Below are 19321 nucleotides of genomic sequence, written 5' to 3' on the forward strand. Positions count from 1 at the left end.
TTTGGTCTGGATTGGAGAGAATGGGAGAGAAAGCTGGAGAGGAGGAAATCGGCATTTAGAGGCTGCTTCCCACTTTACATGATTTCACTTATGGGGGGGGGGACCCGGAATGTAACCCCCATGTAAGTGGGGCGACACCAGTGCATACACACACCATCATTTCCTACAGTAAAATCCAAGCAATGCCCTTCTGGTAGTGGGTAAAAATATAACTGAAAGGTCACTATCCCTTAATGATACCACAAAATCTGTTATGTGAAGCAATTGGCTTCAGCCTACCAAATGGCTGATCACCTTAGGTAGCAGATTTTGGGTTATCAGCAAACAATGACATGTGTACAGGGAAGAACAGTTGGGTGGTGATGGTTCACATGAGCCTCCATCTTCAGTCTGAAGTGGTATACGTCACACATAGATTTAACATCAAAGCAAGAACAAGGCCTAAAAAACATGGACCAACCAAGATTGACAAATTAATGTGTATTAGATTAAACATCTGTACAGATGACTTTAAACATCTGCATGTTATCTACAAGTGACAAACACCAGTGTGTGCAGTGATCATGCCTGCCACATCTAAGTAATGAACTGCCTTGAAAAGACTTTGCTTTTCTGTAATCAGTATGCAAAACCAACAGTAACTAGTACACCTGTTTGCCTTAAAATGGTTCTCTTCCACATTCTACACATTAACATTAAAATATGAACTCAATGGTGTTTTTAGGGCCATTTGTGAAAATACCCTAAGGCATTATCTGGGAGGGGCCAAAACCAAGCTGACACCTTCTCTGACAACTATTTGCACCTCCCCTAGGGATGCCCATATTACACTAAAGAATCATTGGTACAAGTGAGAGACAATGAGGAAAAAGGGACCCATTAAAAGCAGCTCAGAGATAGGAGGAGAGCCTTTGAGACAAGCCTACTTAGTGCTTAAATTAATACACGATATATTTTATGTTTCCTTTTAGCAAAAAAATAAAACTGTAGCTAGCCCCTCTCTTCAAAAGGAAATTTGTGACCTAAAAGAGCATCTCCAATTCGCAAATATTAGAGGTTACTGCACAAGGGTCCAAGCAAACTGGGAAACAATACTGCTGGGCAAGACGTTCTATCCTGAAAGGGGCTGAGCGATTTCTCACAGGGCTAAGGAAGCAAGAAACTTTGGTTCCAACCCCCTCTTTTGAGCAGAGTAGCATCTAGTGGATTCATGAGGGATGTGAGAGCAGAAAACCCCAGGCCATGGATTGGGTACAGGTGCCAACAGCTTTTGGCAATGGGCACATAGAACACTGAGGGGCATTACCTGATTCTGATTGGCCTCATGCAGCTCTTGAGTCTTCGTGATTCGCCCTCTTTGCCAGACCTCTTGGGCACACCCTGGGAAGGTGCAGCCCCCTTCAGTACCACACTGTAGTTCCTGCCGTCATTGTTGGCCCAGTAGACCCCCTCCTCGGTCTGGTACCGCACCACAAAGTCAAGCCGGGGCCCTCCATCCTCTTCCTCTTCCTCATCCTCATCACCAAATTCCAGGCGGAAAGCAAAGCGGTCCGTCAGGCCCCCATCTGGCGAGCCCCCTGGAATATAGAGGGCAGCGTAGTCCCGGTGACTCTGCCACCGGTCTCGGCTGGCCCGCACGTGCACAGCCTTGTGGTAAGAAACGTTGAGCACCCGCACGGTGCCACGCAAGACCCGGGGCTCCCCTGGCTCTGGGGGCAGCAACTCTTCCAGCTCCACCTTGGCCTGGCGCAGGCGCCCAAGCTTCTCCTCCTCGCCTTGCCCCGCCGGTTGCAACACAAAAGAGGGCAGAAAGTAGGGGGCAGGAGGGGAGGGTGGCTGAGAAGAGGCCAAGGGGGGCACCACCTCAGGGGGGGATTCAGGAGATGGAGGCGGCCAGGGCTGATAGCGCCGCCAGCGGGCCAAGGGCAGGCCCAGGGCATCGGCGAAGAGCACGTGCCGGCCTGCAGCACTCGGCGAGGGCTCCTCCGGGGCAGCGGGGGCGGGGACGGGCTGCGGGGGCTGCTGCCCTTGGCCAGCCGGGCCCGGGGGCGGCGGGCAGAGCGGCCCTGGCAAGCGAGGGGGCTGGCGCGGCTCGGGCTGCTGCTGCTGCGGCTCCTCGTCCTCGTCGCCCGAGGAGGAGCTGCTTCCCCCGCCGGCGGCGGCGGCGGCGGCGGGGTGCTGGGGCCTGGGCACCGGGGAGGAGCGGGGCACCAGGGTCCGGGACGGGGGGTCTTCCTCCTCCTCCTCCTCCTCGTCGTCGTCCTCCTCCGCCGCCGCCGGCGCCGCCTCCCGAGCCAGGGGCAAGGCAGCGGGCAGCGGGGGCGGCGGCGCGGGGGAGGAGGCGGCCCCCGCGCGGGCCATGGCGAGCGGCGGAGGGAGGCCGGCGGCGCAGACAGACGCGGCTGCTCTCGCCCAGGCGGCGGCGGCGGCGGCGGGACGGAGGCGGAGGCGGGGCGGGCGGAGCGGCGCCGGCGCCAATGGAAGGGCGAGGGAGGCCTTGCTCGCCTTCCCTCCCTCAGAAGCGACGAGGCGGAGGCCGCGGAGGGTCCTCTCGCCGAGCGATACCGGGGCGGCGAGCGGAGGGCAGGCGGCGGGCCTCTTCTTCGCGCCGCGGCTCCGCTCCAGAGCGCGCCGGAGAAAGGGCGCCTTCTTCCCGGGCGGCCGCTGCCCAGCCTGGCGCCCCCGGCCCCGAGGAAGGGAAGCCCCAGCAGGTGCGCGGCGTCCGCCCGCGGGTCCCCCTCGCCCGCCGGCCGGCCGTGAGCGGGTCCTGGGCGCCGCTGTCCCTTCGCTCCGCCACTGTGCGCGCCCTGCGCCTTGACGCGGCTGGCGAGCAAATGGCCGCGGGAAGAAGCGGGGATGGGGAGCAAGGGGCCGGCGGGGCAGCGCGCGGGATTCCCGGGCCTCCTTCAGCCCCGGCACGTAACCGCGGAGATGGAGATGGTGCCTGGCAGGCAGCTGGCCCGACCCGAAAATGTCCTCAAACATTAAGCTCCGAAACCGAGGCTCAGTGCATCCAGGGTGGCACCGGCAAGCACTTTCGCCAGCGCAAGAACTTGGCGCCCCGACCCTCCGAGGCAGAATTGGAGGGGGAGGAAAGGGGGTTAGTTGAATACAACCCAGTGCCCACGAATTAGCACATCTTTAAACTCAATACAGTATTTCTATTGTCGCACTATGCAACGCAGCCAAAATACTGAATTTTCAGAATTTCGAAAATCTGTACATGGTAGCAAAGGTGTCAGATCCAGTTCTCCAGTAAGGCTGACCTGAAGTATTCCAAACCAACTGTTCATGTGGCAGGTACATTCTAGGATTCGGCACACATTTCTAAAATGACAGCAACCTTGCTGATAGGAATTAAGTACTATACAACAAATGTATTTTCAAGATGAACAATTGACAATGCATTTGTAGTTATTTATAATAATAATAATAATAATAATAATAATAATAATAATAATAATAATAACAACAACAGCAATTTATTTATACCCCTCCCATCTGGCTGGGTTTCCCCAGCCACTCCGAGCAGCTCCCAACAGAATATTAAAAACATGATAAAACACCAAACATTAAATAATTTTTTTATTAACAGACCAATCAAATCAAATCAGATCACATAAATTCCGAATTACAGAGCCTAATTTTAAATTTTTGTTGGGGGTACCAATATTTCAAGTTCCGAAAGGGCTCCAATCCTCTTGTTGCTGCTGCTTTAAAAGTCCACAAATCTGTCCAAATAATGTTCACAATTCTGTCCAATCCTTTCTTGCTGTTTTCCACATCTCTTCTAGTTGTTTTCATATATTTTTCCTTTCTCTTTGTCTTTGTGGCCTCTGATAGTCTCCATAAGCGGGGTAAAACAAATTTGTATTCCTGTGTGGATTTTTCCGTTCGTCCAAGGGTCATATTTCAGACAGCTACCGTATTTCATCGCTTCCATAAAGAAAAACATTCTTGCTGTCTACTCTTAACTTTTCACAGGTCTGTCCCTCTTTCTCAGTCCTTGAGGAGGTTCTATCAGGAATCCAATATGAAAACAAAGCTTCCTCCTCCCGATCATGAATCTTTTGACAGGACCTGTCAAAATGGCGACTCCCTTTTTGTTGCTGCGCTATCAAAAGCCCTTGTTCTTTTTCTCGATCTCACAAGCCAAACTTTTGGTAGTAAATCATTTCCACACAGTTTTTAAGATAAAACACCAAACATTAAAAAACTTCCCTAAACAGAGCTGTCGTCAGATGTCTTCTAAAAGTCAGATAGTTGCTTATTTCCTTGACATCTGATGGGAGGGTGTTCCAAGGGCAGGAGCTGCTACCAAGAAGGCCCTCTGCCTGGTTCCCTGTAAACTCACTTCTCGCAGGGAGGAAACTGCCAGAAGGCCCTCGGAGCTGGACCTCAGTGTGCGGGCAGAACGATGGGGGTGGAGACATTCCTTCAGGTGTACTGGGTTGAGGCCGTTTAGGGCCGTTTATTTGGATTAAGATGGAGAAAAGTAACTTAATTTCAATTCAGTTTTATAATCTTTGTTATTGAAGAGGAAGTAAAAACCCAGTAGCCAAAATATTTCATTTATAGGGATTAGCATATGAAATCTTTGGAAATCTTTCTCCTATCAATAACCAATTAGAGACCAATTCAAAAGTTTGTGTGTAGAAGTATCTTGCAGCCCATATTTTCAACACTATTTTGGGATGGATCTATCTTCTGGGGCTAGTACGTCCTAAAAGTATGTAATACTTACAAAAATAACTGGGGGTGGGGAGAGCGAAATCCTTGGAATAACAGAGGTGGAACATTTTAGGGTTGTGGCTTCCAGCTTCATCTTCAATGGTGAAGCAAGACCCCAAAATACTAGGACATACACATACCTAGAGATATTTGGGAGCTATTGGATGTTGATAGCTTTACTTAGGAGTGTATTTAAAATAGTTACAAGCACAGATAGAAAATAAATTAAAGCATTGAGGAAGTAGAGGGCATGGAAAGAGGACTAGTAACAATTGATCCACCCATCCAAATCACCAAAACAATAACCTGTGATCCTGAATGGAGCAGTTTGGAGCCTGGGAGTGGTTAATGCCCTGTGGACTATACAAATTAAATGGGAGTACAAATGGCTGCAAACACATAGTAAACCAGTGTGGATGGGGCAACAACAGAAAGAAAGAAAGATTGTGGGGAATAAATAAATTTAACCAGGGATGAATGTGAACAAATGACATCACATGCTCCCACGTAGGCTTAGTTTTATTGGAGGAGAGTTGATTTTAAATACAAGTATCACAAAAACAAGAATTGAAATATGAGAGGTGTATGCACTCAAGAAGGGAGTTCTAGGCATAAAATATGTAGCAGCAAGGGAGAATGGATAAGGATCTTTTAAGAGAGCAGGAAACCTTGCTAACATGCAGAAGCAAAGGTCAGAGTATCCTGGGAAATGGGCAGAAATATAAGACATAGCTTATAATCCACTTGTACAATACTTCTTGTATCAACAAGAGGAGCAGAATGTGGAGGGCATCTGGGCAGTGGGAAAATTTAGTGGCAGATGCTGATACAAGTTCTAGATGCAGAAACAAGGAAAGATGCAGTACTGAGATTCTAAATGTAGTAGACATATCAGCTATGCCACTGTCTTTAAACCTGATAGTAATCTCAGCAGTAGATCTCACTGATTATTCTCTAAGCAAATTGAGAATCAATCTGGTATTTTCTTATTTGTGAGAGTTATTTATTCATTTATTAAGTTTATTCATTGCTTTTTACACGAAAATGACTCAAACGACTTACAAAGTAGGGTGCAGGAAAATTATAAACAACTCAGAGGGGGTTTATTTTTTACAATCAAATGGGATATAAATAAATAAATAAATAAAATAAAAACCAAATATAGGAACAGAAATAAAAGAAGAACTTAAACTGTTTGCTTATAAACAGGACAAATCCAACCCACCTAACTAAAAGGCTAAGCACAAAATAGGTGTCTGGTAGGAGGCTGAAAAATCAAACAGTCCAGATGTGATTGCATCTGCACAACAGAGATTATAACTCTCAACTTTAAATATGCTAATAGAAATAGCAAGGAAGGCAGTAAGTGATCTTGTGGTTACACTGCCATACAGGAAATAATAAAGGTAGTGTACTCCATGCAAAGAAAGCAAGATGCTGATTGAGGCCAATATTTTATGGAATGATGGGGGCCATTCTGTTGATAGAAAATGTCTTTGTCTTCAAAGGAGAGAATATGGAGATTCGGAAGGAAATGTGTCCAGAGAGCTAAAAGGATTAATGAAGGACACCTTGGAAATATACCATTTGTTGTTGATGTTGTTGTTTAGTCCGACTCTTCGTGACCCCCTGGACCAGAGCACACCAGGCACTCCTGTCTTCCACTGCCTCCCGCAGTTTGGTCTTCACCACATCAAGTAGTTGGTCCCTTACTTTTCCCGCCCCAACCTGGCCACAGTGATCCATGCGACGGTCACCTCCAGGCTTGACTACTGTAATTTGCTCTATGCGGGGCTGCCCTTGAAACTGTCACATAAACTCCAGCAGGTGCAGAATGCTGCAGTGAGGCTCCTCACGGGGTCTCTGCCATGGGAGCATATTCACCCAGTGCTTTACCAGTTGCACTGGCTCCCGGTGGAGTATAGGGTCAGGTTCAAGGTGCTGGTCTTGACCTTTAAAGCCCTTTGTGGCTTAGGGCCCTCATATTTATGGGGCCGCCTTTCCTGGTATGCCCCGCAGAGGTCCATGAATAACCATAGTTTAGAGGTCCCAGGCCCTAAGGTAGTCGGACTATCCTCCACCAGGGCCTTTTCAGTGATGGCTCCGAGCTGGTGGAATGCTCTGTCCCATGAGACTAGGGCCCTATAGGATTTAACCTCCTTTCACTGGGCCTGTAAGACAGAGCTATTCTGCCTGGCCTTTAATCTGAATTCAGCCTGATCTTTTATTCCCCTTCTCTTCCCTCCCCCTCCCTTTTATGAAGATTACCTGCTCTGGGACCCCACAGCTAATTCTCCCCGGCCTCCTTGCTGGCCTAAGTAGGACTAATTCAGCCAGCTAGCCCTGGTGACTATCTAATATTTATTGGATGGATTTCCCCCAAATTGATTTTTGAACTTTGAATTTTATTGTTATTCATGCTTTTATATTGTATTTTATGCTGCTTCTATGTTGTATTACAATTCAGTGTTTTAAATTTGTTGTTAGCCGCCCTGAGCCCATTTTTTTTGAACCATGAAGGGCGGGGTATAAATAAAAAGAATATTATTATATTTATTATAGAACAATATGTGGATGAGACATTATTAAATCTGCCACTAATGCAGATATAGCACCAATGACAGGAACTTCAAGACAACCTGTTTCTTGAGCATTCATCCTGTTTTATTTGCATGGAGATTAGACAACACTGATTATTCAAAGAGCGTTCATGCATTCTATAAATTATTTAAATAATTAAAAAGGGCATATAAAACTCCCACCCGGAAACCTATGTCCCCACTGTGGAAGGACGTGTGGATCCAGAATTGGCCGCCACAGTCACTTACGGACTCACTATTAAAACCATGCTTGTGGAAGACAATCTTACTTGGCTACGAGTGATCATCAAAGAAGAAGAAGAGAAGATAAAACCAAACAGAACATTTTTGGCAAAACCAAGGCACTCTCTTCTTTATGAGACACAGCCATGTTCCTGTGTGTTCTTCCTCCACCCTTCAAACACCAGACCATGCTAGTGTGTTATTACAGTGGAAAACAGCTTAAAAGAACAAGCCCAGAATAGCCAAGCAGAATTGTTTTATCAAATTTTATTTAACAGAAAAGCAGGTTGCTGCAGACATCTAGTATGTTTAATGATCATAAGCAAAAAATACACAAGCTAGCTAGCTGTTGGTTGCTACACCCAGCACAGGAAGCTTGATGAGGTGTGCTATAAATAGCATCATATATACAAAATCAGAAAGTGAACTTTATTAATCAAAAGCCCAAGATGAGAACATTCCCTAAACACTGTACAGTGGAACCTCAGTTTTCAAATGTCTTGGCTGCTGAACGTTTCGGAAGCCGAACACTGAAAACCCAGAAATGAATGCTTCCATTTTCAAATGCACTTTGGAAGTCAAACAGCTTCCGCGGCACATTTTTCCATTCTCGCCATTCACTTTGCCGACAACACTTTGATTTTCAGTTTTTGTACATTTTGGAAGTCGAACGGACTTCCTGATCAGATTACGTTCGAAAACTGAGGTTCCACTGTACAGTAGTACCTTGGGTTACATACGCTTCAGGTTACAGACTCTGCTAACCCAGAAATAGTACCTTGGGTTAAGAATTTTGCTTCAGGATGAGAACAGAAATCGTGCGGCGGTGGCACAGCAGCAGCAGGAGGCCCCATTAGCTAAAGTGGTGCTTCAGGTTAAGAACAGTTTCAGGTTAAGAACGGACCTCCGGAACGAATTAAGTACTTAACCCGAGGTGCCACTGTATTTTTACAACAACATGTAGAGTTTAGGACAGGCATAGGCAAACTCGGCCCTCCAGATGTTTTGGGACTACAACTCCCATCATCCCTAGCTAACAGGACCAGTGGTCAGGGATGATGGGAGTTGTAGTCCCAAAACATCTGGAGGGTCAAGTTTGCCTATGCCTGGTTTAGGGGGTAACTTTTGAGCTTAATTGACGTGGGTTGTGCTGTGGGTTAAACCATAGAGCCTAGGGCTTGCCGATCAGAAGGTTGGTGGTTCGAATCTGCACGATGGTGTGAGCTCCTGTTGCCCGGCCCCTGCTCCTGCCAACCTAGCAGTTCGAAAGCACGCAGTACAAGTAGATAAATAGGTACCACTCCAGCGGGAAGGTAAATGGCGTTTCCATGCGCTGCTCTGGTTCGCCAGAAGCGGCTTAGTCATGCTGGCTACCAGCTTCCTTGGTCAGTAAAGCGATATGAGCGCCGCAACCCCAGAGTTGTCTACGACTGGACCTAATGGTCAGGGGTCCCTTTACCTTTACCTATTGAGCTTACAGCTCATACAGCTAGCTTGGCCAATCACAGCAATGGTTTTCAGGGTCAGGGATATATGAATACTAACTACATTGAGAGCTAATAATCAATTAGATTTCAGGTAAGCACCTTTTTCAAACTTAATTTTCTTGATTGAAATGCATATCAAAAGGGAGTGAGCAAGACTTGAAAGGTAATAAAAATAAAAGTGGGGTAACTTCCTCATAAATTATCCAACCTAACACACACTTTTGACAGTCTTGAGTGCTTCATAAGGTTTGCAATTCAATATATCCTTCCTCCCAGACCGATAGAACCAGGACTCACCATGAAGCTGTTGCAGTAAGTGCCACACTTTTAACATTGAGGGGGAGGGAAAGGGAGTACTACACTCCCTTGGGTACCACCAGAAAAAAAAGCCCTGGATGGAGCACATTCAAAAGCACTCTGTGTGGATCACACCCTGATGCAATGCGTCTTTACTTGGGAATAGGTTCCACGGACTTCAGTGAAATTTGCTCCCAGAAAACTGTGCATAGGATTGCTGCTGGGGTTGCCAAAGTCTGAACACCTTTTAGACATTCTGTTGTACTCACAATCCTTAAATTATTCCCCATCCCTACCCTTTCAATGCACGCTTGTGGATGAAGCAGGGATTCTGTTCTATGTCAATTATGTGGAATCTATAGGTTGAAATTATTTTAGATAATAGATAACACAGTTTACATTACAGTTAACAGTTATGTCATCATGGAATCATGGTAGGGACCTCAAGGATCATCTAGTCCAACCCCCTGCAAAGCAGGAATCTCAACTAAAGTGTCGATGACAGGTGACCACCCACCAGCTCTTGCTGGAGTCTCTTCCAATGTCAAACAGCTCTTACTGTCATAAAGTTCCTCCTGATGTTTAGTCAGAATCTCCTTTCTTGTAACTTGAATCCATTAGTTCAAATCCTACCCTTCAGAGCAGGAGAAAACAAGCTTGCTCCATCCTCCATGTGAGAGTCCTTTCAATATTGAAAGATGGCAATCATATCTCCTCTCAGTTTCCTCTTTTCCAAGCAAAACATACCCAGCTCCCTCAATCTCAAGCCAGATCTTACATTTGTGCAGTTGGTTCTTCCTCTCTAAGTGCAGAACCTTACATTTGTCCTTATTGAAATTAGTTTTGGCTAGTTCTCCAATCTGTTAAGATCATCTTGAATCCCAAGTCTTCAGTGGCATTAGCTGCCTCTCTGTCAGGAGCTGAAGTTAAGGGCAGCAATAAAACACCTGGTGTCAGTGAAGTTAAAACACTTTATTAAAAGAACCCAAAACAGTGCAGGCCCAGTGGTCACAGCAACTCTTCCCAGTAGGTCTTGCCCTAATGAGGCAGTTGTGAGGACGAAGGTTCCCCGCCTCCCCACCATTCACCAAGGCTCTTGTCGCAGTTCCTTCCCCAGCAGCCTAGGGCTCTGATGTCTTGTCTCTATTTGCTCCACCCCCTTCATACCTCTATGGGTTCTGGGAGACCAGGGGGGAGGGGAGCTGGTTGCAGCAGGAGGGGGAGACCCTCTGTCTTCTTCAGCAGCCTGCCTCATCTCTGTCTCCTGGTCCCCCTCCTCTCCGGCCTCTGAGTCTGGACTGCTCTCTGCAATAGCCTCTTCCTGCTCATTAAGTGCTCTTCAGCTTCCGAACCTCCTCCCAGTCTTCTCCCTCTTCTCTCTCTGACCACTCATTGTTGTCCCACCACTAATCCCCTGGCTCTGAGCCTTCTTCCCTTGGGGATTCCTCTGCTGGTGCCTCCCACTACTCCTCTGGATCCAGCCAGTCCATGACACTCAGTTTGGTGTAACCTGCAAATTTGATGTGTATTCTCTCAATTCTTTAATCCAAGTAATTTATAAAGATGTTGGACAGCAATGGGCTCAGGACAGAACCTCAGCAGGAGGCCCCATTAGCTAAAGTGGTCTTCAGGTTAAGAACAGTTTCAGGTTAAGAACGGATCTCCGGAACGAATTAAGTACTTAACCCGAGGTACCACTGTAGTTTCCTTACTAAAATGCTGAGAAGATTAACAGGGCCTGCCAACCCAGCTGCCACACCAGTTTCTCATATACTCTCTTGCAGTGCAAATAGCAGGACGATGTCACTTTCTCAGGCGGGACTGTTAGTAGGGGAAAAAAAGAAAACAAGCCCTGGTGAAAGTATGTCACAGTAAGGGCTGCTTACCTCAGGTGTTTATATTTGTGTGTCTTCAGTGTCAAGAGAGTATATGAGAAATTGACCCATAAAAAAAAGAAAAGCTGAAGAATCAAAGCTTTTCACTCCCCCCACAAAAAAGGATCCCCACCTTTTTCTTAGAGGGGCTGCACCATACAGCTAGGGAGGGACTTGAAGAATGACGTAAGAGGCCTCACCAATAAAACGAGGTGGGCTCAGGTGTGGTAGCTCAGAATGCTTCTTCTGCCTGCAAATACCTCCCAAGTAAGCACACCACCTCCAGGACGTGTCAAGAGGATGAGACCACCAAAATACCCTAAGGTGAGGTGTTGAAAAGACTGGAGTGTTTCACACTCAACCATTAATTCAGTGTTGAGGAATGGTGGTAGTGGGGAAGCTATTATTTGCTTATTTCTTGACTGTCCCAGGTGTGATTATGTTGCAAGGGTTGCTCATCCTAGGACTGGACCTAAAAAGCAACACACACACATTTTGTTGAGACATGATCATATACGCTAAGATTTTGTAAAAAAAAATTTACATCCAGTCATCTAGGCAACAATTAATCAGTGCTCTTGAGCATGTTCTCTGTATTTACATACTGGACCTGTAGCCATGTAGAATAAGTGCGAAGCCCCCAGGTGTTTCAGATCAGTGGTTGATGGTGCTCTCTCTCACATATGCACACAGTTTGTTAATGCATTGCACACATCCAGATGTGCATTGTTGTGTAAATTTAATAACTCCTGGAGAAAGCCACATAGGTAATTGCAGGCAGTGTTTGTGTTTGCCCCAATAAATTTCTATGACTTATATACCAGGCACATATTTAATCCTAGTAGACAAATATCTGCATTTATAATTTGCTCCTGTTTGCACTGTCCTCACAGACCAAGATCAGTTAAAAAAAAAAAGTTACTTGCAAATAGAAAAAGGGGAGAAATAGTGAATACTGAATTTTTTTAAATTGTCTCCCTTGTACCTTACCACATAACTTCAGTCACAGATTAGAAAAATATTGCCCTGTACAGTATTTCAAATGTAGGTCAGGGAGTCAAGGGTGGTGCCATAGATGTAGAATCGTTAGCAGTGTTGTCTGTGTGAAAACAACACAAAGATTTGTGGTACCTTAAATCAGCGGCGTAGTGTGAGTTGTCAGCACCCGGGGCAACGCAAGTAATTTGCGCCCCCTAACCCGGGGCAAGGCAAGTAATTTGCGCCCCCCCAACCCCTAACCTGCGAGTTGCCGCGCAAACAACGCTGCTTGCCCGGAGGAGGATGGAGGCAGAAGCAGCCGCCGCCTGTGGCTGGGCCGAGGGGATGGCGGCGGCGGCAGGGTGCAGAGGCTGCCCGTGCCCGGCCAGGCGTCGGTGGCGGCGGCGGCGCTGCTGCAGCGGCTGCTCCTCCTGCGAGCAGTGAGCGGAGCGCAGCCACAGCGACGGCGGGGGGCGCGCGCGCTAGGGCGCAAGGCTGGCGGTGGCGGCGGGGAGCCCGGCGGAGGAAGGAACTTGTCCCTTCCCTCTGGACTCGCGCCCCCCCAGATGTTGCGCCCGGTGCGGTCGGCACCCCTGGCACCCCCCATGCTACGCCACTGCCTTAAATACTAGGTTGTTGGCTCCAGATGGGTGTTTACGGTGGGACTGATGCTCCTCATGCATGCAACATTTTTGGAATGTGCTTAAGACATTATCAAAATGCCAGCCTGTATTTCTTCACATTTTAATCTAGATTTACGCTTTCTGAGGGAAATCTGATAAGTTCCTTTTAAAGAAAACCCGCTGCCAATAACTATTTTGTGATATCTCAGTGACCCTTTTACAGTATTAAGCCCCTGACTGGAAACACCCTTACAAAATATTAACTATGGCATAACCTCTAGCGGACCAGTCTACTACATCAGATGCATGAAGGACAATCCAGAACTGACAAGCACATGTCCATGGGGGGGGGGGGGCGGCAGGAGGAATCTAGTTTCCAGTGCTGTTAAGTCAACAGCTTGCTCACAAATGTTAGTGGAAAGAAAACTTATGAACTGAGTGACCACTTTAGAAAATGGATAATTGAGTCCATTGTTAAGGCAGAAGTGAAATGGGTTATTAAACTGGCACCCATGCAAACTAGTATGGGATTGCATGTCTTCCAGAATCCACAATAGATATGGGGCAACCTTTACTCCAACAGTTACCTAGTTTGTTTGTTTTAATGAAAATCAGCATTAGGAAGCTTCTGTTTTGACCAGAGGAATACAATAAATGGAGAGGGTAATTAACCATGTCCTACTGTGGATTTTTTATTGCTCAAAGCATTTACATCCCCTCTGCTTCCCTTGCTGCAGCGCTCCAGATGTATAACTACCATACTCTTTTACAAACTCATTTGGAACTCCATTGTGAGGGGGAGAACAGCTGTATTGATCAGGGGAAAAACAGCCAGGCAAGAAAGAGTTAAGCACCTTTCTCTGTCTGCTACATTTGTTGAAAAATGCAGCCTTCCAGGGCAGATTTTCATTTTTTAAAAAATTGGTTGGGGTTGCTTGTAATGCAAAGCTTTCAAAGAGTGAATTGGAATTATACTGACTCCAGAAAATGGTCTGCTTCTCAGTGTGTGAATGTGGTTGGTGATGAGGAGGGATAGGAAACTATTGCAAAAATGTATAGTCAAAACGTATGTAAAACTGTGTTTATTAGGAGAAATCCACACTAAAATGCTAATGAAATTTAATGAGGATCTTTAAAAAAAAAGTAAAATGAATGTGGAGAACTGAATTTACATGGGGGGGGGGGTATAAATGGAGAGAACCAAAACTGACAGATTATTCGATCCCTAATGAAGAGAATGTTAAAACACAAGTCCGAGTTCAGGCAACACACCAAGCCAAATCTTGGATTAATTTAGTGCAACACTGTTGTGCAAAAAGGACTAGGGAGGTGCAAAGTGGCAGTGAGCTCCTCTCCAGGTGCCTGCGTGATCACTTTGGCTTAGCAAAATGTGCCACTTTGCTGTTTAAATGCAAGCTTGCATATGGATGCTAGATTCCTGCGTGTACATGGAGTAAAACACACACACAAACTTTTATGGTTATATAGATTTATGCAGTGCTTTTTTCTTAAAAAAATGTTTAGGGGTACTCTCATTTTCCTACTCATGTTGAAATACTGCCCCTCAATGAGGCTAAACATAGATTCACAAAATGCATAGCTGTAAACTTTTCCCTTTTCTTGCAAGGAATCCTATTCGGAATAAGGGAATTTCCCTTAAAAAATGGGAAACGTTGACAGCTATTAAAATGTTTAGGGGTATGCTTACCCCTGCGTCTCCCCCAGAAAAAAGCACTGGATTTATGTATATGATGGTATGGAACTGAACGGTTCTGCTAGTGCAAGCAGTTTTAGTCGCACCGTGGAAATCCCCCTCCCTCTACTTGCTTTGCACACCCCATGCAGGGGGAAGAAGGTGGGGAAGTTCCATTGCGCAGCTAAAACTCCTTTCGCTAGCAGAACTGTTTAGTTGGATAATGCCCAGTATGTTTTTCTATCTGCAATACTGGCATACAGTTTTTGTCATACAGTTATTATATGGCTTTGTTTCCTTTCTGCTGTCATAGGACTGTAGTCTGCACTGAGTTCAGCTTTCTCCCTTCTAGTTACATATGTTTTGTGTGGTCAACATCAGACCCTCCAGGTGTCTCGATTTTCCAGGGACACTCCTGGAATTACAGGAGCTGTCCCAGTTTCTGATTTGATCCTGGAATGTCCTAGTTTCTGTTCGCTGGATAAATCTTGGAAGGGATTGAATAGGACATCCCTATTTTCACTGGAAAAATGTTAGAGGGGCTGGAATAGTGCATGTGACTGTGCACTAATGTTTTGAAAAGCCATTCCCAACATCTGCCTAAAAAGCAGCCAGAGAAAGCTACCAGGAAACAGGGGTCATTCCCAAGAAAAAAGGATAAATGGAGCATATGCACTAATGCTAAAGCATGGCCATTTCACATTACATGTACTAGTGGATCTAGTTTCCGCACCGTAGAAACTATCTGTCCAGATAGAAAAAGAAAGGGCTGTGCACATTGGAATAATGACGCAAAATATTGGGTAGCAGCTGCATCATACATTTGTAGCACTCTCAATGGTGTAGCATCAGTTGCCAGTGCCCAGGGCAAGGTGCAAAAGGGGTGGGGTGCTGCAGCTCACCTGTAGCGCGCTCCCAGGAAGCTCCACTGGTCAGGCCCAGGAGCCGGCATGCCACTTGCCAAGGCTCACACTGATGCCTCTGTATCTGTGCCGAGCACTCCAGTGGCACTCCACTGTGTCTGCAGCTTGGCTGATGGCTCTGCAGTGGCCCCAGGGAAGGAGGGAGCCGAGGGGGCTGCCCGGTGCAGCAGTGACCGGGCGTGCATGGCAGTGGCAGCCATGGTGCGAGAAGCATGTGGCACACCACCCCAAGACACTGATGGGGTGGGCAGTGAGAGGGGGCTCTGCACCAGTAGGGGGGCCTGGCTGGCTGCCCACTCACAGCTCATCTGGCCACCCAGGAGACATGTGCACTGGACACACCATGCATTACCAGGCCAGAAAAGGGAGCCACCTCCCTCCCAGTCTCATAGCATCTCTGGACCCACTGTGGCCCAGTTGCACCCTTCTGAATGACTGACCGAACCCAAAGGGTGCTCATCAATGGTTCCTCTTCATCCTGGAGAAGAGTGACTAGTGGGGTGCCACAGGGTTCTGTCTTGGGCCCGGTCTTATTCAACATCTTTATCAACGACTTGGATGATGGACTCAAGGGCATCCTGATCAAATTTGCAGATGACACCAAACTGGGAGGGGTGGCTAACACCCCAGAGGACAGGATCACACTTCAAAACGACCTTGACAGATTAGAGAACTGGGCCAAAACAAACAAGACGAACTTTAACAGAGAGAAATGTAAAGTATTGCACTTGGGCAAAAAAAAAATGAGAGGCACAAATACAAGATGGGGGACACCTGGCTTGAGAGCAGTACATGTGAAAAGGATCTAGGAGTCTTGGTTGACCACAAACTTGACATGAGCCAACAGTGTGACGCGGCAGCTAAAAAAGCCAATGCAATTCTGGGCTGCATCAATAGGAGTATAGCATCTAGATCAAGGGAAGTAATAGTGCCACTGTATTCTGCTCTGGTCAGACCTCACCTGGAGTACTGTGTCCAGTTCTGGGCACCACAGTTCAAGAAGGACACTGACAAACTGGAACGTGTCCAGAGGAGGGCAACCAAAATGGTCAAAGGCCTGGAAACGATGCCTTATGAGGAACGGCTAAGGGAGCTGGGCATGTTTAGCCTGGAGAAGAGGAGGTTAAGGGGTGATATGATAGCCATGTTCAAATATATAAAAGGATGTCACATAGAGGAGGGAGAAAGGTTGTTTTTTGCTGCTCCAGAGAAGCGGACACGGAGCAATGGATCCAAACTACAAGAAAGAAGATTCCACCTAAACATTAGGAAGAACTTCCTGACAGTAAGAGCTGTTTGACAGTGGAATTTGCTGCCAAGGAGTGTGGTGGAGTCTCCTACTTTGGAGGTCTTTAAGCAGAGGCTTGACAACCATATGTCAGGAGTGCTCTGATGGTGTTTCCTGCTTGGCAGGGGGTTGGACTCGATGGCCCTTGTGGTCTCTTCCAACTCTATGATTCTATGAATGTGTGCTCGGGGGCAGGGCGATGGCTGCTGCTCCCCCCCACCCCCACTACACATCTGAGCACTCTTATTCCGCTTTAAGAGTAAATGACTTCCGGCAAAGAATATTGAAAGGTGTAGTTTGTTAAGTGTCTCCTAACAACTCTTAGTTCCCCTATACTACATTTCCTGGGATTATTTGAGGGAAGCTGTGACTGTTAAAATGGTATAAGAGTGCTTTAGTTATACGGTGTGGATGTGGCCTCACCCACATGAAAGCAGCCCATCTAAACTTAGTGCACAAACCCCACATCCTTTCTGAAAGCTATTGTGCAACATAGATCATCCTCTCCAGTAAGAACTAAGAGATGGCTGACAAATACACATTGCTTCTCTTGAGTTACCTCATGGCCTACTTTGTGTATAGGGTTGTCACCTAGGGGAGGGGGCAGGGAAGAACAGTGTGGCCTGTTCTTGAGGTCCTAACAGCAGCACCTTAATTATAGGTGAACTGCTTCACAGCATATAGATGTTCTGCTAAAATCTGAATACCAAACTGGTTTTAAAAGCCTAAAATCAAAGGCCACTTCAAAATCTGGCAATTCCGTTAGTGCACCTTAGCTAGCAACTGCTAATTAGGGGAGGTTATAGCTCTTTCTTCTTTAAAATGAAGAGTCAAACTGCATTGGGTACTATATGTACACTTACAAACCACATATGTTTTTGTTTTAAATAGCAGGCATGGGACCCAGATTTTCATCAGCTCAGTACACCCTTTCCTTTCCTGTTGTGGTCTCCAGAATAATCCCCCTAGGCTATTAGCTTGTGGGGACAACCCCAATTGTTAATGCTGTTCCCTAATAGGACATTGGGGGTGCATTTTCATTAGCAACACTGAAGGGAGGAAAGGTTTAAACCTAATCTCCTCATATACCCTCCCCTTGTGTGTGCTATGCATTTTAAAAACACACACATACAGACATAAACTGCACACATAAACGTACATTTAAAACACATTCTAAGTACATTACAGTATTTCCCTCAAAGAATCCAGGGAGGAAATGTGCTTCAAATGTGCTCTGGAGGTATACTGTATATACAAGAGTTTGTAATGAAGCATTGCACATCACATGAAGTTTGGCCCTTGAAATAGGAAGCAACTAAGGAAGGGGACTTTTGAGCAGCAACCATTATTTCTCAGGACGTTTTGAGTACCAGGTGTGTTTCAGATGAGTTTTCTGTCTTCCAGCAACAGCCAAAAACCAGCTTCTTTTGAAGAATCAAATACTGTTTGTATTTGGACATGTCTCTAACTACAGTAACTTGTCCATTCAGCCATCTTAACTCCACTAGGAGGCAAATGGCTCTGCTGCCACATAGTCAACTCACCCAGAGTAACAGTTGGGCAAATTCATTTCCACACCTGGTGAGGAATGCAAAGTAGCACTACTAAATTTCAGAACAAAAATATTTATCTATGGAGCGTGAGCTACACTCTAGACCATGGGTAGGCAAACTAAGGCCCGGGGGCCGGATGCGGCCTGCGGATGGCCCAGGAATCAGCATATTTTTACATGAGTAGAATTTGTGCTTTTATTTAAAATGCATCTCTGGGTTATTTGTGGGGCACAGGAATTCGCTCACCCCCCCCCCACAAAAAATATAGTCCGGCCCCGCACAAGGTCCGAGGGACAGTGGACTGGCCCCTGGCTGAAAAAGTTTGCTGCCCCTGCTCTAGACCTGGATGAGTCCAGAGGCAAAGCCAGCAGGTTTTTGACTGTTCCAGCTGTAGAGCCCAGAAGTTTGGGGCCCATGTTCAGGACACGGCTGAAAGCACACAAGTAATATCCGTAATTGAATCTATATACCGGTAATTACGTATATTTAATGTAATACAGTACACAAGCAGGTGCCTCTTTCAGGCCAGCCTGGAGCCGCGAGGAGGGGGCCTCGAAGCCGGTGCCGGGCCGCCCTGCGCCCGCCGGGGCTGCCCAGGAGGGAAGGAGGGGGGCGCTGTCGCCCCTTTCTGCCCCCCCCCCCGCCATGCCAACCGCCTTCCCGCTAGCTGGATTCTCGAGGGGGGGGTGAAGAGGCTCCCGCAATGCCTGCTGGGGGGTGTAGTTTCAGTGGGAAGGAGAACCAGAGTTTTTTCCCTTTTAGGAGAGGGGGCCGTGGAATTCCCCCTCGTTCCTCGAAGAACCCGACGCTTCGGGTTTGCTGTGGTTTTGGCATCCCTGGTCACGCCAGGGCCGCTCTACATGCCTCGGAGGACTCTACTCTATGACCCCCAAAGCGCGGGAAACCGGTCGAGGCTCTTTGCCGCTCGGCCTCAGGCGGCCTTTGCGACGGGCTCGGCCGGGGGGCGGGGCGGAATTAGCGGTGCAGCGGGGGAGCTCTTCCTCTGGGGCATTTCTGCCTGCCATGAGGCTGTTGGCGGTGTTTTGGGGGCG

General features: G+C 47.1%; 1 protein-coding gene across 4 annotated transcripts in view; it reads right to left on the reverse strand.

The window, feature by feature from the left end:
* Nucleotides 1-2361, reverse strand: part of LOC310696688 (putative G-protein coupled receptor 173) — a gene marked incomplete at its 5' end in the record, with an annotated part of 69626 nt that extends 67265 nt beyond the window's left edge. For all 4 annotated transcript variants that reach the window (XR_014520686.1, XR_014520687.1, XM_083482497.1 and 1 more), the window contains one exon: nucleotides 1307-2361. Coding sequence is in view for 2 of the 4 variants with exons in the window: in XM_083482497.1 (XP_083338623.1) it covers nucleotides 1307-2361 (1055 nt within the window). The remainder of the gene's footprint in view (nucleotides 1-1306) is intronic.
* Between the last annotated feature and the right edge of the window lie 16960 nt (nucleotides 2362-19321).

This window comes from Podarcis liolepis, assembly GCF_965112155.1.
Source record: "Podarcis liolepis genome assembly, chromosome: 17".
NCBI lineage: Eukaryota > Metazoa > Chordata > Lepidosauria > Squamata > Lacertidae > Podarcis > Podarcis liolepis.